A 27,471-nucleotide genomic window follows, 5' to 3' on the forward strand; every position below is an offset into this window, starting at 1 on the left:
GGCAATACCTTTAGCTGGCCCTTCTGAGAACTCAACGGGGTTCTTCCTCTCTTATTTTGATAAGTACTACATTGCATTGTCAAAGTTGGGTCAAACCTCTCCCCACTTACCAAGCACTATCATTTTCCTTCTTCACCTTGCTCTCCTCTTTTTCCTGCAGCAGTAAAGAACTAACTACTGCAACCGGACCAGAAGCAGGAAACCTAGAAGCAGTCTCTATGGTGATCGAGAGTAGGACAGTCAGCAGCTCCTCCAGGTAAGGCGACTTTGCTTCAATCAACCCCTGTAGAACTAAAGGAAACAAATTGATAAAAAGAAAAAGTACATCTTCAGCATTTGCCACAGCAAAAATACCTTACTTATAAACCATAACTTAATTCATACACGAAGCAGAGCTATACCCATTTATGAGATCTCAGAAAACTTATTTCAAAGGGAAACCTTTCTGCTGAACATATCATTTAAACAGATGTCTATCTAAGCACTGCATGGTCTGTGTTTTTATCCATTAAAATATAAAATCAGCAGATATCTGTGTTGGTTAACCCTTATGCAAATGTAACTATATTTAGATTATAGGAAACCCTTGCCTTGGAAAATGTATCACCTCTATGTATAGCTAGAACTACACAGAGTTCAGGATATACGGAGAATATCGAGAACCTATCTACGACTATTTTGAGAGAGAAACCACAATTATTTGATTATTGTACTTCTTTTTTGATTCTGGAAGAAAATTCTATAAGTTATTGAAAACCTCTGTAAGCGCATATCTGGCTTTGAGTTCAAATGTAGGGGACACATCCATACCTTAGCTTGGTGTTTTATCCTCATCAGTAGGTGCCAGCTGATATTCGGCCTGCAAAAATCAGTGAATGGGATAACCCCGCCCCGCAGCCACAGGTCACCCACTTTGCGATTCCAATAAGATTCCACTTATTGAAACCCGACTGACTAAGTACCCACAGGGTTAAGTCGCGCAGTATCCGATAGGGGAGTGGCCCGAGTGATCCAGTCCCACCACTTCAGAGAACACAACAATAGTAACAGCTGTGGGGAGCAGGAAGGATGTGGGGAGCAGGAAGGATGTGGGCGGCTCCCCCTATAGAGTGTCCTGAGGTAGCCACCCAGCTGCATGGCATATTGGTTCATACGGTAGGCCAGCTCCGAGTCTGTAAGATGAGCCCAAGGGTTGATGTCTGCTAGTTGCGCCGCCCATTATTAATTTTGTATATCTGGCAGAGCAATACCACTATGGTACCAGTTCTGGGTTAGTTTCTTAGTAGCTTTCTGTGCGGGACCCACTCCCAAAATAGCATGCAAATTTCATGAACTACAGCATGAAAATAGGAGCCTGGAATCAGGTAAGGCATATTAAGGAGTGCATATAGTGATCGGGTCAATGCCATCATTTTGAATAAGGCGACCTTTCTCCAATGCTCAACATCCTTCTGAAGACGCGTCAATGGGGACTCCAGGTTATTAGTGTGGAAAACACTCGGTTCCGCAGGGATATATATTCTCAAATAGAGGAACCCTACACAGCCATGTGGGTGGCACAGCCATCGGGCAGCCACTGGGCACCCCAGCAGAGGAGGTAAATCAGGGATTTCTCTCAATTGATATACCCCAATATCAAAGGTAGAGCGTAAAAACGTGTGTGATTCTGTCAAGGGTGTTTAATAGTCTTCCACCTTTTATGGACGGATCTGTTCGCAGCATACCAAAATTTAGGCTTGCAGAGGAGAAAGACACTGGTTGTCTGTGTCACCAATGAGCTCTACAGACTCCCATGCTACTTTTATTCTTCTGTGACCTTGATCAAGTCTGCAAGAGAAAGTTTCTGTGCCCAGTTTTACATCGATTAGGCATCAGGATCGGTGAAGTGTCACTGGTTTGTCAAATGGCTATGAATCTACCATTGGTAAATTCTCCTCAATTAATATTTCTATGGGTTGATATGAGGCAGAGACTATTTGGAACAACATTATATATATATGAAGTCACAGCTGATTATATAAGTTCTTTATAATACAAGTTATCACATTTTATAACAGGCAAGGAAAACTATACTGCAAAGTTTGTTGATTCTATGACATAAATTAGTATGCTAATTTGTATTATTTCTTTATTTGTATTGCTTGATGTGATAATCGTGTCACTGTAGGACAATAGATGGATATGATCAAAATAAAAGGTTTTAAAGAAGAAGATAATATTATTCAAGCAACTGGGCTGGATTTCATTTTACTAGATGTTTTAACACCAAACATAAAGATAGTGGTGGCATGCGGACAGCGGCCTCACAAGACTGAGATTCTGCATTGCTATTACAAAGCAGAGAGCTACCTAGGTTATATACAGTGTTTCGTAATGACAAGCAGTTATTTCAGATGTACCAGATCGCTTATACATCTTTTCATTCTCTTGTCCTCTACTGGGACTGCAAGATTGTTTATTACCCGACTATTCCCATGAAGGAGCACGAAGAATACAAGTAAACCTTCCCTGCCACCTTGGTACCCTCATTGCTATTCATTAACAGACTATAAAACAAGCTGATTCCCCCACACTAGGAGGCAAGTAATCCAGAAGTATGCACAACAAAAGTGAGAAAGGAAACCTAACCAAATAGGTTTCACAGAGAGAGACTGGATCACTTGTGTCTCTGTTCTGCAGTCAGCAACTAAACAAAAAAGTTAGTTACCGTCAGTAATGTTCTTTCTGGTGGATACTCGATCTAACCGCAGATTATTCCCCTTGTGATATCTTCAGGTGCCAGACTGGATCCGGAAAACTCAAACCAGTGCTCCTCTACACGCCAGGTGGGGCCATAGGACTCCATGCCAATGCCATCCTACCAGAAGCGGAGAACTGAGCTGCATTTAAGTGCCCCATCCATTAGGGATGACGTCAGTTTGTTTCATGAACTCTTCTGCGCCCTCAGATGTAGAACCTCTCAGCAGATTCAACAAACCAGTGTGCAGATTTCAAGCATGGGATCTTTTTAGATAAAGAGTCCACACCAAAGAAAGTGAGTTGGGAGAGTGGTGGGGAATGTGGAGTTAAATATAGTATCCAAAAGGATAAAACGTTATCAAAGTTGAATAAGGAGTATGTTACCTACCCTGTAAGTATCTATTTGTACTGTTAAGTGCTGCAGATTCAGATGCTATGCATACTCCTGCCCTTTAGTGTTGGGCTCGAACTCTACAAGTTCAAGTTTCAAGTTTATTTATTTGTTTGATTAATTAAAATCTTACAAAAAGCAGCTAAAACATCAACAATTTTAAAATCAGTACTTCAATTCATTTCCTAAAACTTAAGTATGTATCATGCACATTAGGTTATACAATAATTTGTGATTATTTCAAAGACTTGATTATATAAAGTACATATTCGTACAGTCCGTTATTTAATCAAGCAAGAGCCTCCAAATTTTTTGTACAGCACAAAGGAATTTGACAAATGCTGAATTCATTGGCAGATCTTCTGGATTTAAACTTGCACTCAGGGCTTGTCTACATGTCCTTCCACCACGTATGTTAAACAGTCTCTTAAGTATAGTTTTTCTTTCGATTTCCAAATCCGGGCAAAGACACAGTAGGTGTAGAATTTTTTCGTGTCCTAGTTTACAAAGCCTGTATAATTTGTTGTCTTTTAATCTTTTCCATGGTGCTAAGTGACATAAGCCTAGAAAACAGCCAAACCTAGCATTTATAAAGATTTGTTTGTTTTTCTTGGACCATGATGTTTCCAGGTAGTTTTGGACCTTTTTTTTCTTGAATCCGTTGACAATTGGCCATGCGTGTTTTCGTTTAACCAAAATATCTTTATCCTTTCTCAGGGAAAAATGGTTGGTAAGTTTGTTTAGGGTTTTTTGTAAGCTCTCCTGTGCGATAGTGGTGTTCCAGATAGGTGTTCTACCAAATTCTACAATTGCTCTATTAAGTAGGAGCAGGTGTTGGAATTTCTGTTATTTTTTACTTCTTGCCACAGTAAATGAGTTTGTTAATGTGCCTGCGTGATCAGAGGAGCCAATTGACTTCCTAGTGGAATCTATTTTGCTCACAGAGTGCACAATTCAATATCTGCCAGTGATTTGATCTGTTGTCAATTTATCCAAAGACATTTCAAAGACCCGGTCACATCCAGAGTCCTAACTCCTGATCATAAAAAAGAATACAAGCCATCTCTAACTGACCCTAGTTACATAAGGGGACATCCCCAAGCAGATTCCCTCGTTTTCACCACAGCCAGGAAAAGTGCTGCAACAGCAGGCACTGGAGAGGTCCTCCTCCAGACAAAGATAGTACAAGAATTGATGCAGCCGGCAAAAGAGTAGCATCAGGACACGCAAACCACTGGAAGATCGCCAGTTCAGTTGGCCTACTCTCCCGATACAATAGGGCTACCTGGCATGAGATGCAAGAGCTGATGAAGTACGGCTGGGGCGGCTGCTGAGATGGTAACATCTGCTAGCAATGCTGAACCCCCGTACCATTGCTACTGGGGGAGCAATAATGGCTTGTGTAGAGCGATCATCATTCCAATGGAGATGCTGTGGCCCTAAGCTCTAGCGGAGAATGTGCCTTGTCCCTGAAAAGTAGGGGACTGTTAAAGTAAATATCCACAAGGTTTGATTAGACACCACCAGAAAACCAGTGGACCGCAACCATGGGTCCTGCCCGCCCAATGAGTCAGTAATGTCAATGCTGCACCAAATTGTGGATTTAGCTGCATGGTGGCCCTCCTGCATGGCTTAAGAGAGGATAGCCCGGGCTTCCTCAGGTGACAATGGTAAAATTTGGGCCACAAAGTCCCATAAGGCATGGGAGTAGCGGCCCACAAGATGTGCTGTTCACAGAATGTAAGACAAGACTGATGGATGAGAAAACTCTATGCCCATGAGTGTTGATCCTTTTTGTTTCCCTATCCGGAGGGCTGGAAGGGGACGCACTTGTATTGACTTTACTGGCTGCAGCCTGCAAAACCAGACTCTCAGGAGAGGAATACTGGCTATAGGACCTTATTCAGCACATTTGCTTTGACTTCTTTTGTAGGGAGCTGGAGGTCAAGGACTTAAGCAGCTCTACATGCCTCCATGGTGAATGATGCACTCCCTTCCATAGTCAGCCTTGGAGGGGAGAACAAGATAGTACCCAGAGAAGTATCCACACCATTGGCATCTAGGAGTTCATCATTCCAGTTATTGTCCTGGTATGGCTGAGCAATGTCATCCCCTGCATCATAGGTGCCATTGTCAGAGTTGTTACCAACTATGTAGTAAATAAACAGCTCCCTGCCTTGGAATAGTTTCTGTGTTAGATGGATTGACAGTGCTGAGAGGTATAAGTAGCTTTTACGAATCTGAGGGGTACAACGAGGTCAAATCCCTCCTGGACTTTTTCCTACGTCTCCTTGGACTTACCCGAAGACCCTGACCTAGACAACAACATGTTTCGAGAGCGTTTTCAGAAGCAGGGCCGTCAACCTGGTGACATTTGACTGACGCAAGGTCTTTCAGTATTGGTCAATGAACAACTTTAATTCTTGCTCCTGGATGGCCTTCGGGCACTGTTGCTACAGGCCATGGAGTCATGGGGCGACTCCAGGCAATACAGGTAGCCTAAGTGGGGATCAGTTACTAACATCTGTCTGTGACATTCCCCCCAAGGCTTAAACCCTGTTGAGGGACATGTCCCTTGCACACTGGTAAAACATTCTGTCGAAAAAGTGGTCTCAAGAGACCAGCGGTAGCTCTAGACCGCGTCTGCTTGAGCAGAAAGAAAGGTACTGATATCAGTGCACATATATGGCACCCATATATAGAACTGCACGTCACATCGACATTGGTGCAGTCATACGCACCACTTCTCGGCACGCAGAAGTACTGTTTCAAAGTTTTCCGGATTCAGTCTGAAGACTGGGGACTATTCTAAGGTGAGGCATTCTGCTGTTAGAAATCTCTATCAGAAAGAAATGGCACAGCGCAATCCCTTTGGACAATCCCCAGGACCCATGTCTAACAATGTTCTGCCAACCTTGCAGGAAATGGCGGATCCTGAGGCCCGCTGTATGGCAGTGTGCCGCTAACAGTGTGCTAAAGAGGCTTTGCAGTAATCACTCTAGCATGAACATCAAATATTGCATGGCACCAAAGCCCACGCTAGTTCTATGACCTTTCCAAGACAATTTTTGGTGTCTAGGCCAAAGCAAATGATAAATTTGGGCTGCATCACAACCATCTTCAAAGTTTGGGCTGGTAAAGTTCATAGTTCTTCAGGGACCGCAGGAAAAATATCACCTAAAGTGTCCCAAAGTATGTAGGTAAAATCACCCAGTAGTCACCTCGCATTATCTGACCTCAGGGTAAGGCTGGCAGAGGCGAACATATGCTTGACAAAAGTGTTCATTTGATTGGTTGGAAATGCATTAGGGTTTACTTTTCTGGTAGAGGCCTTTATCACAATGCCCTCTGGTGAACGATGTTGGGTCAAGGGTCAAAATATCTGACTCGTCTGACTGGAATGCCAGAGCATGGTTTAGCCTGAGTGCCTAACAGTATCTCAGTAAGGGAGTCATTAAGGGACAAAAGAGGCTCATCTTAGTGACAATCAGGATGGAAGTCCTCTGTGATAACATTACATTTAATCACTGTAGTTAAAATGTGAAAGTCAAGCAACTCAACAGCCCCTATAATTATTGTGGCAAAGGAAGTACTCTCCTTTGTTGCTGGTCCAGGGTCGGAACACATCAAAGTTGTGTGAGGTACCAGTCCACTGGCCTCCTGTAATGACATGTACCAATCGTCTACATCCTAAAAGGGGCAAGTTCTTAGATTTCCCTTCCACGGTCATGTCCATATCGCTAACTCTGATCAGAGTTCTCCGAAAAGTGATAGGAAGGGGCAGAGTCCAAATTGGACTTCTTGTGTTTCTTCTTCGACTTACCCAACTTTGACCTTGAGGAAGACTGGCCTTGGGAACGACTTCCAGAGTGGATCTGTGCTCTCTATTTCGGCTTGGAAGAGGACCAACACAGAGCTTTCCGGTGCTTCACCACGTAGCGCTCCAATCGCAATCTTGGATGGTTTTAACAGGATATCGGACTTTACAAGGCAGGTCATTACCCTAGCGCGCCTTAACCAGCTTTTTTCCTTTCTCATTTTTGAGTTGTAACCTTTGAAATGCCCATTAAAAAAAGAATTCCACTACCCTTTACTTCTACCCTTCAATGAACCCAAAAAAACACTTGCATTTCTTTACCTCTGCCCACTCCTGAATCCTAAAAAACACTTACCATTACCCCAACCTGCCCCTGAACCGTAAAAATACTGATTAAATTTTACATACATACCCTCCCTTTAACGCTTAAAAAACCCTAACCTCTAGCCACCCTGAACCCTAAAAAATCCTTTTCCCCTTTACTTCTACCCTTCCCTGAATCCTAACTCCATACCTGCCTTTTCCTCTACCCTCCATTAACCTTACTAATCCCTTAACTCTTAAAATCCGTTTTTCTATTTTTAACAACTTAACATTTATGTTACTAAAAAATACATACCTCATGGTGCAGTACAGTGGGGTAAAGTATTGAAAATGGCCCTGCATGCTACTTACCTGTGTGGTAGTGTCCTTTTGGGGTAAAGATAACATGGTAAAGTCTGCATACCCTTTAGGTTCATCTGGGCACTGTGGTTCAAGGCCTTGGAGTTGTGCAATGAACTTAAGCACCAAAGACACATCTTATGGGGATCCGTCAAAGACGTTGGTTTGCGTCAGTCCCTACAAGGCTTAAACCCTGTAGTCTGACATTCCTTGCACACTAGAACATTTTGGAGGGAAAACTTCTTTTCACTAGTAAACAAAAAGAAGAAACAATGCTATGGATCCACATCTGTAGGCATGGAAAGAAAGCAACCAACATCAGCATGCGTGGATGTTGCTTTTTGGGATCCGATTGTAACTTTCTGGGCGGAATGGCGAGGAAAAGGAGTCCCAAACGCTATCTGCCGGCGTGCAGGGGCACTGCTTTGAATTTTCTGGACACAGTCTGGCACCTGGGGATAGCCATCAGAAAGTACTTCTACCCAAATTGCTCCTCTATAGAGTGCAGGTGTCATGATTGTTATGGCTTTTCTCTTATATGAATTCCCCTCCTTGAGTTACATGTAATTATCAATCAAAAGTGAACATACAGAATGAAAATAAGTTAAAGGGCATTAGGCCATTCTCTGTTAATTGTATATTCTAAGAGTTTCAACATTAACAAAAGAAAGTTAGAAAAGCTGAGCACAACAAGTGAGGGGCTAGAAAGAAACCTTCACATTAGGCAACACGAACATAAATGTGAGAAAGACAGAAAACTGAATATTTCTATTCTAATTAACTGGTTATGCTTATTCTGGGATAAACAATTTGATTTCATTTGGACCCAGAACCTTTGTGAAAGGCATTCTACTAGTCATTCTGCAGTTTCAAAGGATCTCCCTTCAGTCCCTCTGCGAACAGATTGGATTTGAATGGCCACTGGTATTTAGATTTATTTGTTTTACAACTCATAGGAACATGTTAGCTGCTTATATCATCCTAGTTTCTTTTTTTTATTCACTCAAAGATTTGTGTAGTAGTTACCTTGTGTTGGGTATATGTGGTTTGCTAACTACCTCATTGGTAGCAGTACTTCTATTTTCACACAATAGGAGGAAATGCTGAAATAAACATGCCTTTGGTTGTTAGGTAAAATTAGACTATTAGAAATTGGTAACTCTGGCAAGCAGTGCAAATCTACTAAAGCAAATAGGGAGTATGCTCTTCTTTTAAGCTACTTTATGACTAGAGGCTCTATTACTTCCTTAAAGAACAAATATTTGGTAGAGACTCCATCTAGCTGCAGATTCCTTACCTTTGAATTTCCAAGGCGTCAGTCTGGATCCGGAAACGTTTGCTGAGCAATAACCCTTGCACGCAGCGCCGTTTGGCTCCATTCAGCTACGTGTGACGTCGGTAGCGCCAGTTATGATGTTTCAGTGCCTATAGAGGCGGCACCCAGGTGCGCGGACGTCAGTACTTTTTTTTTCCCACGTCAGAAGCGCAGAGCCACTAAGTAACTGATGTATTGTGGGCAAAGCTAGGGCCTGAAAAGGGGAATAGCTCTAGCTCTTCAATATTAGTCCTCAAAGCGGGGAGGCATGGGTGAGGCTGTAAGGCATCAGCAGCTAGATAGAGTCTCTACCAGATAATGCGTTACTAAAGATAAGTAACTTGTTTACCTGATCGAGACTTCTAGCTGCAGATTCCTTACCTTTGAATTAGATACCCAAGCCATACCATCCCAGCAGTGGGCTGCAGACCAAGATCCTAAACTAGAAAGTCCTGCAGGACCGAGCGGGCAAAGTGCCCATCTCGGCAGATCGGACCATCCAGGCGATAGTGCTTTGCAAACGTGTACAACGATGCCCACGTTGCTGCCTGACAGATGTTTCGGAAAGGGACATCCAGAGCCAAGGCCATAGTTGCAGCCTTTCCCCCTGGTGGAATGGACCCTTAATCCCTCAGGGGGTTGCTTCTTCACCAGGGAAGAGAACGACCAGCAAGAGACGGTCCTTTACTGCACTGCCCTTCCCTTCGTCGCTTCCATGTACCCCACAAAGAGTTGGTCATCCACCCCAAACTCTTTTGTTTGGTCAGCGTAGAACGAGCACACTCTTTTTGGGTCCAGCCGATGGAGACGCTCTTCTTCCTCAGTAGGATGTGGGGAGCAAAGAAGGTGAGCACCGTGATGGACTCACCCAGAGAAAAGAGGTCACAAGCTTTGGTAAAAATGATGCCCAGGTGCGAAGCACCACCTTGTCCAGAAAGAACATAAGATAAGGAGGCGAGCAAGATAATGCCTGCAGCTCACTCACCCTCCAGGGTGATGCGATCACCACCAGGATGGGGCTGTTTTGATGGTCAATCGCAGGAGGGGAAAATTGTGTAAAGGCTCAAAGGGAGTGCACATCAGGTAGGTGAGGACCAAATTAGGGTCTCACTGCGGCATAACAAAGGGTGTAGGTGGAAACAGGCGAGCAAGCCCTTTCAGAAATCTATGTCCAATGGGAGATTTGAAGAGAGGGGGATGGTCTAGCAGTCACAAAAAAGCAGACAGAGCACAAAAGGTAACCCTTGAGATTTCCCAAAGCAGAGCCCTGTTGGGCAAGGGTCAGAACGAACAAAAGGACAGTAGAAAGAGTGTCAATAGACCTTTCTGTACAGTATAATACAAATTTCTGCCAATGGCAGACGTCAATTCAAAATTTTATTTTGCATTTGATTAAATGCATAAAAGTACAAAAATAAAACAGTTCATATAATGCATACTGCGAACCACGAAATACAAGAACAATTAAAGTGCAGGACAAAATAAAATGCGAATTAATATGATATGGATGAATAAAACCATTGGCCAAAATTTCATATGCTACGTCAATAAGATTAAATACGATAAAACATGGGGTTAAAACTGAAATTAATGACAGAGTTCACTGTAACCAATAGACAATTAATAAATTCATATGTGCTGAATGTACAGCACATTAGCCAAAAGCATTTAAATGGTTTGTAGGTACAAATATGACTGTGCAATTCTAGGTGGCATTAAAAACTTGACTCAATGGACAATTAAAATCGAGGTGTGCCCCAGATATAAATTCATTCAGGTTAAAGGGGCGGTCCATTACGGATTTTTTTAACGCAGCTTGTAGGAAGGAGGCCATAGTGAGACAGACATTCGGGGTTTCTAGATTTTGTAACATAGCAAATGCTGAGCGACTAAATGTTTTTAACAAGGGATTAATATATTGCTTCCTCACTTTTACTTAGAAAGTGCAGAGGAACAATATGTGCAAGGTCGATTGAGGTGGCTTGTTATTGCATGGGCAAGGGGGGAGTTGGGAAATTGAAAATACATGCATTGGATACCCGAGCATAATCAGTATATAATTCAATTGAAATTTGATTCAAATGTACCGGTGTTGAATGTTCTCAACAAAGAAGAGATATTGTGGAACCCCTTGCTGGAGGCAAAGTCAGACCGAGCAAATCCGCAGCCTTCCTAATCACGACATGATAGGGTGTCACGTCCTTAGATGGTGCATCTGAAACAAATGGCAAACCCCACTCAGGAGAAAGTTCCAGGCCACTAGCGCTATGGAGGTCCTCAAAACAATCCCCTTGTTCTAGAAGCTCTCCTTCATCAACTTCAGAATCTTCGTACATCTTTTCCTCCAAGAGGCGCTGAGCTCTGCATCTCGACCATTCCATGCGAACCGAAGTCGACGGATCCGGAAAAGACTCTGACGGAGCCGGAACTGGCGTCAAACGAGGAGCCGAGGCAGCAGGAGGAAAGGATTCATGAACCGACGTGGCACCACGTTCCGAATCACGAGGTCGTTCCGGAGCCGGCGAAGCCGCATGCGGAGTCGATGACCTCGGCGGCGCCGTACCGAGCCAAGGAGCACAAGGCACCGGCATGAACGGCATAAAAGGGGCCGGAGCGTAAGCCTGAGGTACGCCCAAATTAAAAGACAATGGACCCATGGGACCAACCGGTGCGCCAGTGGGGTACATTGCCCTCGCATAAACACCAAACATGGCATTAAGGAATTGCGAGGGGTCCTGCCCCGGACCAGGAAAGGGAGGGTACGAACCCAACGGCCGCTCCGAAGGAGGCTGCTCCGGCAAAGGTTGACCCTGGCCCTCTTGACTTTCAGGCTCCTCCACCGAAGTCGGAGCCCGAGGAACCTCCTCTTCTTCATGCTCCGAAGAATGGTGCGACTCCAGATCCGGTTCCTGCTCCTGAACCGGGGAACCTCCACGAGATTGCATAATAGATGGGGACACGAAGTCTTTATGATGTTTACGAGACTTCTTCTTCGAATCCGAAGACTCCTTGCCAGAGTGATGTTTTGAGCGATGCTTACTCCTCTTGTGCTTCTTCCTCGAGGAGCTCGAAGCATGACCCGAAGCGACTTGGATCCAGACCTCGACCTCTCTCTGGATCTTGACCTCGCTCTGGACCTCTATCTCAAAGCTGATCGCGACTTCTGCCTCGACCTCGAGCGCCTGGACGCCGACCTCGAAGACCTTCCAGCTTCTCTTCCTTTCACCTTTGCAAGTAGAAGCTTCGCCTCCCGCTCTCGTAAAGCCTTGGGGTTCATCTTGAAGCAGGAACGACAATTCTTAACATCATGGTCCGACCCAAGACACCACAAACAAACGTCATGCGGATCAGTGATCGACATCATTCGGGCACACGAACCGCACTGCTTGAACCCAGTCTTCCTCGACGAAGAAGAAACACTCAATAGAGAAACAGTCACACAAAATAGTAACAAGATACTTTCAGTATCGCAGAAGATCCCAGAAACCGTTAGCGTCGACGACGCGGAAAAAAGGGAACTGACGTCATCACGCCGACGTGGCCTTATGAGGAGTCGGTGACGTCAGACGGAGTCGCGCGCAATGTCGTGCTCCTATGACGTCGTCCACGCCGGCGTGCTACAAAGAATTTTCCGAACGTTGCTGGCGCAAGGGGATATTCATAAGGTGAGGAATCCACAAGGCAGGTGTATCTATCAGAACAGAAATGTTCCCCTGCATCTATCCCACCTATCAGAAGCAGTTTTCGTGATAAAGAGTTCCTTTAACCTACATTTAGGGAAACCTTCACAGAGACTAAGTTTCGATAGCCCCAGTGAAGCGAAAGTGTGTTTTATATAGGATAGCCATGGGATTTTGTGGGCATGGTCTAAAGACATGATATCTTTCAGGATCATTTGGTTCAAGTCAACACTATTCCTTTTCCACAGTAACAACCACATGAAAAGCGGGGCCAATTTAATAACATCACTAATGTGGGGCAGATCAACTTTCTTGTGGGCGACAACATTTCTACAGGCTGTTGGAACTGATAACAGTCACTTAAGAAAGTTGTATTCCATTACTTGCAAGGCAGTGGTATCCGCTATCCCCCAGATCGCCGCCACATAAGTAGCAATAGATCTCAATTTAGCCAGATAGATTTTAATAATTTCCAAAAGGGGCTTTTGCCCAGTTAAAAAAAGAAACTGAAAATAGCGACTATACTCTTGCCCATGATGTCTGCCATATTCTGTACCATCACCTTCCAAGACTGTTTAGAATTGAAGACCACCCCAAAGCAGTAAAAACTTGTGACCAGTTCTATTTTTTCCCCATAGAGATAAAAACTCAGTGGTTTCTTTTTTAGCACCTCCATGGCCAAAATAAAGGTCTTAGTTTTATTTACTTGGAGGTCCAGGTCGGATATAAAGGCGTGTAGTCAGCAATAAGATTTTTAAGTGCTATGGGGGTTCTAGCTAAGGCGGGCGCATAGAGTCTTAGTGGAGGGCCGCCTGGCTGCCAGCATAACATTACAGACTTCAGGAGGAAGGTCAAAAGCGATCAACTGTCGCCGCTCAATCACCACGCATGGCGGCGTAGAGTTGACAAGTTCAGGTGGAGAACCCTTCCCTGCTGCTGTGACAAAAGATACTCCCAAAGAGGTAGCCTGATCGGAGGATCGATGCTCATTCTCAGAAGCTCTGGATACCAGACTCTCATTGTCCAGTCCGGAGCCACAAGGATGACTTGGACCCGGTCGCTCCTGATCTTCTTCAGAACCCTGTGCAGGAGTGATATGGGCAGAAAGGCATACAGCATGCCTGAGCTCCACTTGCGACGAAAGGTGTCAGCGAGAGATAGCCACCTTGGAAACTTCAGCGCGCAGAACTGCTGACACTGTGCATTCTCCTCAGAGGCGAACAAATCTAACCAAGGTTCTCCCCACTGCTGAAAGAGACCTTGCAACACCTCCGACTGGAGAAGTCACTCGTGATCTGCTAGGCATAGTCGGATGAGTTAGTCCGCTCCGGCGTTCAGAGAACCGGCCAGGGGTTGAGTCACAAGGGTTATATCCTGCATTTTCAAGCCATGTCCGGAAACGCAGGGCCTCCCGACAAGGGTACACAACTCCACCCTGCCCTGCTTGTGGCAGTACAGCAGGCGGTAATGTTGTTAGTGAAAACTTGCACCAGCTTCCCCTTGATAGAGGGAATAAATGCCTTCAATGCAAACCGAATCACCCAGAGCTCAAACAAATGTATGTGGAGCCCCGTTTCCGCAGGAGACCAGATTCCCCTGATCTCCACCTTTCCCAGATGGCTGCCCGATCCCAAAAGTGAGATCTGGTTGGGGAATGGAGAGGGATCTGCCACTGACCCAATCGTGGTTCGTCAACCACCACTGCAGATCTCTCGCAGTTCCTTCCGAGAACTGGACCAGGTCGGTGTGATTTCCACAATGCTGTGCCAATTGAAATTTCAGGTTACACTACAGAGCTCGCATACACCACCTGGCATGCTTTATAAACAGGAGACAGGAGGCCATGAGGCCCAACAGCTTCAGAGTTAGTCTCACGGAAAGCCAGGATAGAGGCTGAAACATTGGAATCATAACCTGAATATCCTGGACTTGCTGCTTGGGAGGATAGGCCCAAAACTGCACTGTGTCTAGAACTGCTCCAATGAAAGGGAGCATCTGAGAAGGAGTCAGGTGTGACTTTGGCACGTTTATAGAGAACCCCAGCAAATGCAGGAGGTCGGCCTTACTCTGAGGGTGGGAGACGACTGCCCGGGGCGTGGACGCCTTTAACAGCCAGTCATCGAGGTAGGGGAATACTGACACCCCTAACATGCGGAAATGAGCTGCGACCACCGCCATCATCTTGCTGAAAACCCAAGGAGGACTGGTATTGTGAAAGGGGAGCATGGAAAACTGAAAGTGCTTGAGTCCTACCTTGAACCGCAGGTAACACCTGTGGCTCGGTTGGATGTGAAAATTACACCCTGCAAGTCCAATGCCACCATCCAGCCAGAGTGAGCATCTTGAACTTCTATTTCTTGAGGAAGAGATTGATAGTTCGAAGATCCAAAATGTGTTGCAACCCTTTGTTCTTCTTTGGAATCAGAAAGTAGAGGGAATAACAGCCACTGTCTACTTCTGAAACTGGAACCCTTTCTATAGATCCCTTGGCCAAGAGAGCTGTAACTTCCTCTTGGGGCAACATTAAATGATCCTCCGTCAGCCGTTCATGAATTGGCAGAATGAGAGGAGAAAAAGAGAGGAAATGTAGAGAATAGCCCTTCTGGACGATCTGCAAGACCCACTTGTCCGATGTTATGGATCTCCAGTAGGGGAGAGGATGACAAATTCTCCCATCAACTAGGGTAGTGTGGTCCTGCAGAGTCAGCCTAGGAGTGCTTGGAGTCTGTGGCTGCTGGTGGCAGTGTGGCCGACGTCTTCTGGCCTCCATTCCTTAATTGAGTTGCACCGCTTCCACGTCCTCGCACGGCTTGGGCAGTCTATGCAGGGAGTTGGCTGGGATAGGGCCGACGCAGCTGGAAACCCCTTCCGATGTCACAAAAGAAGTGAAAAGAAGACTGGCCACAAGGATTGAAGGGGAGGTCCAAGGACTTGAACCTGACCAGGGCCGAGTCTGCCTTTTCCCCAAAAAGACAGATTCCATTAAAAGGCATGTCCATCAGATTAACTTTGACATCGCTCGAGAAGCCAGTTGTTCTAAGCCAGGCATGGCGCCTCATGGCCACGGTCATTGCAATTGATCTTCCCAGCAATCCATCGTATCTAGGTCACACTGTACGGTGAATTTTGCTGCATCTTTACCATCCTTGACTGCTTGCGAAAGTACAGCCAGGGCCTCCTCTGGTACGTGTGGCAGCACTTGAACAACTGTCTCCCAAAGCGAATGGGAAAAAAGGCCCAATAAGCATGCGGTATTCACAGACTGCAATGCCAGGCTGGAGGAAGAAAACAACTTCTTTCCAAATGAGTCCAGCCTCTTGGATTTACTATCCGGAGGGGCAGAAGGGAACGCGCCCTGGGACGTAGAGGCCTACACCACCAAACTTTCTGTGGTGGGGTTTTAACTGAGGAACCTGGGGTCATCCGGAGATGGGCGATGGTGGCGTGCAGCCATCCTATTCACAGGAGCCCTTGTGCTAGGCTTGGATCATATGCTGAGAACAACCTCCGTAAGGGCCTCATTAAAGGGCAAAAGGGGTTCAGAAGTTAAAGCCCCTGGTTGAAGCACCTCAGTCAGGAGATTAGCAGTGACCTGCACTGAGGTCAGCTCAAGTCCAATGACCTCTGCCGCCTTATTTACCACCATGGCATAGGATCCCCCCTCCTCAGTAGCCATTATTGGAGGAGAAAGAATGCCTGTATCTGGGCAAGTGTCCAGTCCAATGGCCTCCACAAATTCCCCATACCAGTTCAAGTTATCCACAGAGAACTCCTAGTGTCCCAGTGTGTCCATAGACTGCTCCCCTTCCTCTCCTGAGCCTAGCACAGCTTCAAAGTGTTCAGGCGACAACATAGAACCTTGGGGTTCAATTGATAGCAGAATTGCAGTCAAGCAACGTCGTTCTGGCTCCATGTAATGGGGATGAGGATTGGGTTGGCATTGCCAATGGGCACCAGCGGCGCAGCAGGCACCGACTTAAGGTCCGCCGCCAGGGGAGGTCACGATGGCACGATTAGCGTCAACCCGGACCTGGGATCGGATCCTTGAGGCCATACCGGCGCCGTGGCCGGAGCTGATGCAATTGAACAAGATGGGGCCCCCGTCTGACTTCACTGGGCCAGAGGGTTCTCCAGCAAGTTCGTTCCGCTTAAATACGCAGCGCATGGCCTCATAAAATTCTTTTATTTTAGCTGGAGTCGTTCCGGCTTCTGGAAAGGGTGGAAGTCTCTGCAGGACCGTGCCTAGAGCATCAGTGCTCCTTACCTCTTTCAATGACAGACATCAGCCGAGGTCACAATGAAGTCCGCTTCGACGACTTCTTCTTATGCCTCTTCCCTAAGTGTCCCGAGGATCTCAAGTGGGATGAAGAGGACTTAGGGCTCCGTGAGCGGTCCCGCGACCTCCTCTTAGTCAATCGGGACTGAGACCTCTGAAGTCTCGCTGGATGGTGTCGACTGCCGCGCCATGAGGAGCTTTATCGCTTGCTCCCTCAAGGCCTTCGGAGCCGTGGCCCCACAGTCTGAACATGACTTTTGAGTCAAATCGTGCTCGAGATACAGACGAGGTGGGGATCGGTAACCAACATCATGCGGTGGGAGCCATCACATGGCTTGAAAAACGTCTTCCTCCTAGACATACCTTGCACACAAAGTGGATTTTTTTTTCGCATTCAACAAAAGTCAAGAAAAAAACCTGCCAAAAAGCGGCAGAGGATCAGCACTTAACTGGCACGGAAAGAAAAGAACGGACGTCCGTGCCCCTCGGTGGCACCTGTATAGGCACTGCATCTTCATACCGACGCGGAGGACGTAACGCAGAGCCGAATAAAGCCACCCGGCGCCGCGCCTAGGGGGTATTGCTCAGCAAAAGTTTCCTGATCCAGCCTTACGCCTGGGAACTTCAACGATACGGAATCTGCAACTAGAAGTCTATCAGCTATAACATTTTCTGCTAGTTATAAACAACAGTTGTCTCCAGGAAATGCACATACCATACCTTTGCCAATCAGTTCCGGTTCTACGTTGCACTTCTCACCAGATTTAAGAGTAGTGGCAAGGGTTCGAACAGTGGAATTGATCAATTCAGGTTCACGATGAAATGCCAATATCTCTGCCAAGTGCATGAACCCTGTTCGAACTACAAAAAACATGAGAATCAGTTGAATAACTAGGAGGAACATACGCCATCCTTCCATATGCCAATAGAACACAAATAGCAGGTATTCTCAGTATCACAAAAGCACAGATGAAATGTCAGAAACTAACAGCTAGAAACACAGTAAAAGGAAAACAGATGGGACAACACTCCCAAGAATCAATTAAGAGCGCTTCCAAAATGTAACGCACATACAGGTGTACGGGCCTGGATTGCTTAAGTGCAAGAAGAATGTAAAATGTAGCATGTAATAAGCTGCAAGCATTGGAAATCATACATAATGTACCCATAGGGCAGCCCTATCTTCCATAGTTCATTTAGGTTTTACCCTAAACACTCCCAATTTTGACATCCATACGCAATACAAATATTTTAAAAATCAGTATACTGATTGATACTCCACCAATGAGCACTTTATAGTTAGAGCAAATTGAAATAAGAAAGCACTGATTAATAATCAAAATATGTGGGCTTCAATATTACAGATCATTTTGTGAAAAAGATTTCGGCAAATCTCAAACTCTCACTAAAGAATATTAAATTCAAAAGATGGCCCCATGCCAGGAAGTCAGTTACATTGAAGGGCTGTGCTGAGTTAAAAAAACTAAGACTATATAATGAACAATGCAAAACATCAAATAAAAAAGTAAAAATTAAATTAAGATTCAGTTCCACAGCTAGGGCTAGAACAACGCCCACACTCATTCCAGTTCCATACCATCAGGTATTCTGTGCTTCGAAGAATAATGTGCAGCAAAGGACTTAATTTGGCCACGGAGTGGCCCTTCTTCCACAGCTGGGTTCTCCAACCAGTGAAGCATTTGCATGAGAACCTTGAAGAACAGTGAAGAGAAGGCAGTATCCTGTGGAACGCAAAGCTGAAAGGAAGTCAAAATAAACATATATGTTGTGAATTACACAGCCGAGGAAAAAAGAAGCCAGCCTTTGATCTGGTAAAGGGTTGGTGAAATGAAGGATGGTAGGGTATGCCTTAAGAAAAACAAATACACAGTGGTAAGCATTTTCACAAAGATAAATGCGGAGGACAGCGCACTTCTGCTTAAACAGCGATACACTTTATGTTCTTCCAAATAAGATATAGCCCTTCCTCATATGAAAAGGTACTTAAATGTTCTGAAATCACTTTCCACAAACTTATCTATTACTGCAGATCTCGGTATTACAAATAAGGAAAATGTTACTTACTGTGTAAGCATCTATTTGTAACTTGAAGTATTGTAGATTCACATGCTTTGCATACTTCTGCCTTCTAGTGCTGGGCTCAGACATTACAAGTTGCTTCTCTTCGAAGAAACTTTGAATACCTGGATGTTGTGCAACTACTCCCTTAGCGTTCCAATACACACGGACACTGATTTCACCCTTAGATAGTTTTCCGCTCAGCAGACGAAAGTGGAGTGCTGAGAGTAGTAGGTATGTGTCCTGTAGTATACATTGAGGAAGATATATGCATTTATTGCAAGAAACATGTGCCCTGACCGCCCATTTACATGGAGGAGGGTAGGTGCATGTGAACCTACAGCACTACATGATACGAACAGATTATTACAGGGTAAGACCCATTTTCCATGTGTAGCATGTGTGGCTGTAGATGCACATGCTTTGTTTGCATCAACTGTAAAGCAGTTTCTTCCTTGCAGGGGCTAAGAGGAAGCTAATGTGGATGTTTGAAACAATGTTCTTAAAATAGTCTGGCCAAACACATTTAGCTGACAAGCTAAGATGTCGACACATTAATACTCTGTCAATGTGTGTATATTAACCAAGTAGGATATTTGCAGTTATCTGCTTTAAGATGGCTACCTAGGAAAGCCATACTGGCACCCTTCATGCGCGTAGAGTGAGCCGTAGGTGTGTAGAGTGTACAAGTTTTGCCTCTGCATAAACAGTCTGAATATATTTAAAAATCCACTTTGCAATACCTATCTTAGAGATACAATGTCCTCTACAAGGTGTAGCTAAGCCTACAAAAAGTTGATTGGTCCTTCGAAAATGTTTAGTCTTACATGAGCACCCTGTTAATATCTGTGGTATGTAACTGTCTATCTGCAATCCTATCTAGTATTGGGAAGAAAAGGGTAAGCTCAATACTCTAATTGACATGAAAAAGTGAAACCTCTTTAAAAAAGAACGTTTTTTTTCTCCAAGCACCAATCTGTCCCTGTGAACTTGTGTAAATGTGTCTGTGATCGTAAGAGGTTGCATTTCACTAATTCGTCTAACTGAAGCTTTCAGGAAGCTGGCTCTTTATATAGTGGACCAAAATGAGGTACACTGTGTAATAAGCCCAGGCAAACCCCACATGGTTTACAGGGGCACAAATGATAACCTAAATGCTCTGTTTTGTGATAGCGTGGGCAAGCAGTTAGGCTTATCAGGGGGCAGCATTTATTACACACAGAAAGCAGTAAGTGAGTCAGACACACAATTAAGAAATCAGACACCAATTTATAAAAATAACACAGATGTTTATATGATTTTAGATACCAAGTTCATAGGAATCAGGTAAGTACTTTTGGAGCAATGAAATTACACGTTTCAAAAGTTCACACTTGAAGCAATTTCTGGAGCGGTAATGTTATCCTATAAGAAAAAAACATATACTGCATTCGGCCACTTGTCAGCGACTTACGCGACCCTTCTCCTGGACTTAAGGTGAGCAGGGGGCAAGGTCCAAGGCAACACCAACAAGTCACCTCAGGCAGTACTAGGGCGGCCTGGTACAGCTGTGTGTTTCAGAGTTGAGTGCCCTGTTCACTTAAATGGAGAACAGTCTGGTTGAAAAGAGGCTGCAAGCTGGGACTGAGGGGTCAGCACAGTTGGTCATCAAGATACTCGTGCACGAAGGGACCCTGTTGTCACAGTCTCCTCCCTCAGACTCAGGATATAGGGCGCGGGTGCAGAGGTATTTTGAGGTGTCGGGTGGCAGCAGTTGGAGGCTCACTCTTTGTCTAAATTCTGCAGAAAAGGGGCATACAGGACAGCTGGGCAAATCGAATGTGTTGCACTGTCCCCGAAATCCCTCGACATACAGATCAGTGTTCCTCAGTGTTGCTGTCTGAGCTGGACACAACAAGCCTTGGTTGCTGCAAAGGGTCCCCCCAGGTATTGGTACAGTGCAGCTCAGGTCAGGCCTGATATCCCCACACTTGGGGGGAGGACGGATCGGACCTTTGGGAGCATGGTTCAGGTAAGTGACAGGGCAGGGAACCGGACCTTCCTTCTTTGGTGCCTGTGGCTACAGGGAGTAGCTCCTCAACTCCAAGAGAGTTAGCTGGCAATTTGCGAAGCACTGGCAGCTCTTCGTGCTCCTTGTTTTAGCCAAGTGTAGCGTGGTTATGACGTGGGGAAGATGGTTGGCACCGAAAGAGAAAGATTGGCTTCAGGATGCGGCCTATTGTTTTGATCAATTATTGCACTTTTGGAGCATAAAGGTCGCAAAGATATCGCCGAAAAGATATCTGGGAACCTCTGTTAAGCTATCTGAGATCCCAAGACGACACGGGTTCAACAGAACCTCTGATTCATCCCCCCAGGCTAGGTTAGATAGCTTGACACAGATGTCTGCCCACTAGAATAAACAAGTTGTACATCTGTATATTCAAATGTTTTTTTTTACTGTAATACACATAGCAGAAGTCCACTGCTATACGTATACTGCTTATACTTGTGTTGTTAACGACAAAAACATTAACATGCAATGGTCTCGCATAGAATGGTTGCTGATGTTGGCTGGCCCTAATAACAACTGTTGATGATCCGCAAATTGCAATGCGTTTTTCTTTTTTTTCTTCACTAAGCTGCACACGTTCTTCAAAGTTGTTGCACCAGGCCTGACTGAATATGTACAAATGCACTGTTTAAAAATGCTGGAAATGTGGCCATGCAGGCTAAATGTTTGTAAAGGTACACAAATGCCAATTAAATTTTTTTTTTTTTTTAAAGTATGAGGATGAATCCTGCACTTTGTAAAAATAGCCACTTCTGGAAAAAAACAAGTTACTTACCTGTACATTGTGGTTCTCTAGTATTGATATTTTTTATAGATTCACATGCTTGATTCTTCCCCGTCATCATGGTGGGAGTCCCACGGTAACAGTAAAATAGGAGTATCAAAGTTTAAAACGTAGTCTACCTTGAAATTCAATAGCATTTAGTAACCAGCTAACCTCATTGCAGAACATCCAAGCTTCAGCCAATCACATCACAGACCCGGAGTATCCATCTGATCAAAAACACACAAGCAAATAGAGAGGCAACAATACAATTATTTTCACAGTGGTTCAATGCACTAGAAAGAAAGAATGTCTTTCGGTGATGTGAAAAAACTGACTCTTTAATACATCTTTAAAATGTTCTTCATGAAAGATGATCAGATATAACAGCCAAACAGCCAACAGCCATCACGTTTCGCCGAGATAGGGCTTCCCCAGGGCGTATATTCGAGACAACCGGCGTAGCAGTGCTTTCTATTGCAACAGAACAAGGATATAGGCTTCTTGTAGGGATATCCTGTCCTCCAGACAGGGACGTTGAGTAAAAAATAGCACTGTTTGCAACAGTCGACGCAAGGTTTCTTGTTAAGCTCCACGTAAAGTCAATGCCGACGTTCTGCTACCACTGCTAGTGTACTCTATGATATGCGACACTGAAAAAAGAAGGAATATTACTTAGAAAGGCCCCCATGGGACGCCGAGTCTCTCGACCTGCCGACAGTCCAGTTTAAAGTTCGCGCGACGCGACCAACAGAGTATCCATCCCCTGCAGAGTCGCCATACCTCAGATTTCTAGCAAAAGTGGAGTTAGTAAAAGGATAGAGGTAAGGAAGGTGAACCTGGAAAGGGGGGACGGAGGGCCGCATGTGAATCTATATAAGATATCAATACTTGCGAACCACAGTGCACAGGTAAGTAACTTGTTTTTTCTCCAGTATTGTATCTTTTATAGATTCACATGCTTGAATCACATCCTGATTTCTTCAGAAGCGGTCGCTCCTCACGCTGCTCCCTGCCCTGCACACCGAACTGGTATCGTAGCGCCCACTGCCAGACTACTGCCTGCATTGATTACTAATTGAATACCCTCGATGCGCTAGATCGCCATATTACGATTTAAATACCTGCTCAATTGTGCTGCGCTGCCTTGTCTATTTCCCGATCGCTAATTAGCATATTATCGTAGCGCTAGTCTGCCAAAGCGCGCTGCAACGCTCTGCTCAATTGTGCTGCCTGGTTTTGTGCCTGATTGTGCCTTGTGCCGGTTCCACTGCCTTTCACATCGCGTTTTTCACATATTGTGCCCCAACCCTGTTTCGCTTTAGGCTGACTGCCATTTTGTTTTTGTTGTTGTTGTTGTGCCTCCCTGCCCGGCTCTCCACCCCGCTCCCGCCTCCCAGCTGCTCCTCCCTCGCCCCTCCCCTCCACTATCCGCATATGACAGATGCATTTGCGCGCAGCGTCCACGCGCAGCGGTCGCGCCCTATGCGCGCCGAAGGTGCGCCAAAGGAAAGCCCGTCGGCGCCTGGCCCGCGCCCAGCGCCAGACCCCCTGGCCCCCGCAATTCCCATGCCACCCGCATAACTTATGACGCCGCAACCCTCTCTGCCCTCAACCCCGGCCGACCACCTAACTGCTACCAAGCCGCCCCTGGACACACCCAAGGACCCTTCACCTGCCACTCCTGCAAGTTCAACTGCATCAGGACCCATACCAAACCCACAAACTCCAAACAGAGCCCCGACACTAACCACCTAAACTGCTTCCTGCTCAACACCCGCTCAATCCACAAACACTCAATCGAACTCTGGAACCTACTCGACTCTACATCGCCGGACGTCGCCTTCCTTACAGAAACATGGATGAACGCCTCATCAGCTCCCGACATCGCCATAGCCATCCCGGACACTTACAAGATCATCCGAAAAGATCGCACCAACCAAACAGGAGGAGGCATCGCCATCGTCCACAAGAACACCATCCGCATCACGACCAGCTCCGATGATAACCTCGCTTCCGCCGAACACCTTCACTTTCAGATTCACACCGACCACAAAACCACACTCAGAGGCACCCTCATCTACAGACCACCAGGACCCCGCACACAATTCAGCGAAGACATCGCCGACTTCATCAGCCCGCATGCCCTTCCCTCCGAAAACTACATTCTACTGGGAGACCTCAACTTCCACATGGAAATGAAAAACGACAACAACACCACCACCCTTCTGGACAACCTGGCCAATCTCGGACTCAAACAACTTGTTGACACCCCCACCCACTTGGCCGGACATACGCTCGACCCTATCTTCACCTCCAGCAAGCACATCTCCTTTGATCAAACCTCAGCTCTCCATTGGACGGACCACAGCTGCGTTCACTTCAACTACAAAAAGCCCATGACCCACAACCCCCCACAACCTATTCCTCGAAAAAATTGGAACAAAATCACCACCGAACAACTCTTCACATCGCTTCACCAAAACCCCCCCACCAAATCATCGGACCCAAACCAAGCAGCCACTAACCTCACCCAATGGATCACCCATAGCGCCGACGAACTGGCACCTCTGAAAAACCATTGAATCAAGCAAGGTAGCAAACAAGCCCCCTGGTTCAACGATGACCTTAAGAAATCCAAGAAGCTCTGTCGTACTCTCGAGAAAACCTGGAGAAAAAACCCAACCACTGAGAACCTAGACACCTTCAAGAACGCCACCCGAAAACACCACCAACTAATCCGATCCACCAAGAAATCAGCATTCAAGGATGGACTTGACAACAATGCCCAAAACAGCAAGGAACTATTCAACATCGTCAAAGATTTTACTAACCCCACCGCCGGCACCAACGACATCTCTCCCTCCCAAGACCTCTGCGATTCTCTATCCTCATTCTTCCACAACAAAATCGCTGATATACATAATAGCTTTGAAAACCAGTCTGAAGATTTGTCCACTCCACCCACTTCCGAACCAACACCGCTCTCTACCAAACGTTGCACCTGGAACACCATCACCACCGAAGACACCATCCACCTGATGAACTCCATCCACTCAGGATCGCCAACCGACCCATGTCCACACCACATTTTCAACAAAGCAAGCTCCATCATCGCACCCCATCTCCGCGATGTCATCAACTGCTCCTTCAACTTCCCGGAAATCTGGAAACATGCCGAACTCAGCGCCCTTCTAAAGAAACCCACAGCAGACCCCACTGAACTTAAGAACTACCGCCCCATATCGCTCCTCCCATTCCCCGCCAAAGTCATGGAGAAAGCCGTCAACAGTCAACTCGCCGCCTTCCTCGAATCCAACAAATCCCTCGACCCCTCACAATCCGGCTTCCGAGCCAAACACAGCACCGAAACCGCCCTCATCGCGGCAACAGACGACATCCGAACACTACTGGACAACGGAGAAACAGTTGCCCTCATCTTACTTGACCTCTCCGCAGCCTTCGACACAGTCTGTCATAGCACCCTCATACAACGCCTCAGCAACGCCGGAATACAAGGAAAAGCATTGGACTGGATCATCTCGTTCCTAACCGGAAGAACCCAGAAGTCCGCCTCCCCCCCTTCAAATCAGAGGCCACCGAAGTCATCTGCGGCGTTCCACAAGGATCTTCACTCAGTCCCACCCTCTTCAACGTATACATGAGTCCCCTCGCATCCATCGCACGCCAACACAACCTCAACATCATCTCCTACGCAGACGACACTCAGCTGATCCTCTCCCTCACCAAAGACCCAAACACCGCCAAAACCAACTTACACCAAGGAACGAAAGAAGTAGCCGAGTGGATGAAGAATAGTCGTTTAAAACTCAATTCGGACAAAACGGAAGTCCTCATCTTAGGATCATCCCTCTCTGCCTGGGACAACTCATGGTGGCCACCGGCCCTGGGAACCGCACCCACACCTACGGACCACGCACGTAACCTGGGCTTCATCCTGGACTCCTCCCTCTCGATGACCAGACAAGTCAACGCCGTCTCACCATCATGCTTCAACATCCTACGCATGCTTAAAAAAATCTTCCGATGGATCCCCACCGAAACAAGAAAGACGGTCACTCACGCACTGGTCACTAGCTGATTGGACTACGGAAATACCCTTTACGCAGGTACCACAGCCAAGCTACAGAAAAAACTCCAATGCATCCAAAACGCCTCAGCTAGACTCATACTGGACATCCCTCGACAAGCTCACATTTCCGGCCACCTGAAAGATCTCCATTGGCTCCCTGTCAACAAGAGAATAACGTTCCGTCTCCTCACCCACGCACACAAAGCCCTCTACGACCTAGATCCCGAATGCCTCAACACACGACTATCCTTCTACACCCCCTCCCGCCAGCTACGATTGTCCAATCAAGCCCTCGCCGCAATTCCGAGAATTCACAGATCCATCATGGGAGGTAGATCCTTCTCCTACTTGGCGGCCAAGACCTGGAACTCTCTCCCCACCCACCTCCGCCTTACCCAGAACCACCTCTCCTTCAGAAAACAACTAAAAACTTGGATATTTGATAAGTAAAGCACCTCCCTCAAGCGCCTTGAGACCCTCTGGGTGAGTAGTGCGCTATACAAATTTTGGAACTTGAATAGCAAGTGGACCATAGAGACAACTGGTTTGAACGCCTCCTCTATCTAGAGATCACCGCTAAGTGTACTTTAATCGATGAGTGGGAAAGAACAGCCATCGCCAGAGACAAGAGATATGGCAAAACTTCTTCTGGAGGGGACTAGAGAGGATGACAAGAGTGCGGAGCACACAAGGAGCAGCTTTTTTCCATTTAGCCGAATAGTACTTGACTGTAGAAGGAGCTCAGACTTTGCTAAGTATTGAACGGCACTCCTCAGAGAGAATTAAGTCCCCAAACTCCATGTGGTGAGTAGCCCAACCAACAAGTGAAGTGTGTGAATCTTCGGATGAATCACCTGGCCTTGGTCCATGGAAAGCAGATGTTCCGTTGATGGCAGATGGATTGGTGAAGACTCTGATAGGCGAACAGCTCTGTGTACCAGTACGGTCTTGCCCATGCGGGGGCAATGAAGATAAAGCGGCAGGGTTCCCATTTGATTTTGAAGAACTTTCGGAATGAGAGGGAACGGAGGAAACACGTGAGCAAATGTTCCTTCCCAAGAAAAGTGGAAGGCGTTCCCCACAGAACCTGATTGAGGAAATCTGCTGGTGTAAAATTCGAATTTTTTTGTTGAGTGATGTAGCGAATAGATCCAGGGTTGGTAACCCCCAGCACTGAAACACCCTTCGTAGCTGAACGGCATCCCTCTCCCATTCGTGACACTGTTTGGTGTCCCTGCGGTGGGAATGGGCCCATTCGTTCTGCATGTGGGGGACTTGTATAGATAAGTTGTGGTGATTTAGCCTTTCCAAATTCGTTGCGCTAGACTTGACCGTGCCAGAGACCTCGTTCCCCCTTGTTTCTGTAGAAAGAACATGGTGGCGGGGGTTGGGGGCGGGATGGGAGTTGTGGGGGGGGGTTCTGGGAGGTGGGCTGTTAAGAGCTGGGGCATATAACTGTATAATTTACGGATCGTAATTGTTGCTGGAATGATCTGCTTGCAGTGCCTTCCGGGCTCGGAGGGCTGCATTGATATTGTGATCTTTAAATAAAAAGAGTTTTGAAGAAAGAAAAAAAAGAAAGAAAAAAAAGAAAGAACATGG

At 46.1% G+C, this 27,471-nt stretch overlaps 1 protein-coding gene across 2 annotated transcripts in view; it reads right to left on the reverse strand.

Annotated features, from left to right (window-relative positions):
* Positions 1 to 27,471, reverse strand: part of INTS1 (integrator complex subunit 1) — a 536,581-nt gene that overhangs the window by 219,635 nt on the left and 289,475 nt on the right. For both annotated transcript variants that reach the window (XM_086940596.1, XM_086940597.1), the window contains exons 32-34: positions 18,479 to 18,638; positions 17,602 to 17,742; positions 111 to 291 (exon numbers count right to left, since the gene is read on the reverse strand). In XM_086940596.1, the coding sequence (XP_086796722.1) occupies positions 111 to 291; positions 17,602 to 17,742; positions 18,479 to 18,638 (482 nt within the window). The remainder of the gene's footprint in view (positions 1 to 110; positions 292 to 17,601; positions 17,743 to 18,478; positions 18,639 to 27,471) is intronic.

This window comes from Lissotriton vulgaris, chromosome 10 (assembly GCF_964263255.1).
Source record: "Lissotriton vulgaris chromosome 10, aLisVul1.2, whole genome shotgun sequence".
NCBI classification, from domain to species: domain Eukaryota; kingdom Metazoa; phylum Chordata; class Amphibia; order Caudata; family Salamandridae; genus Lissotriton; species Lissotriton vulgaris.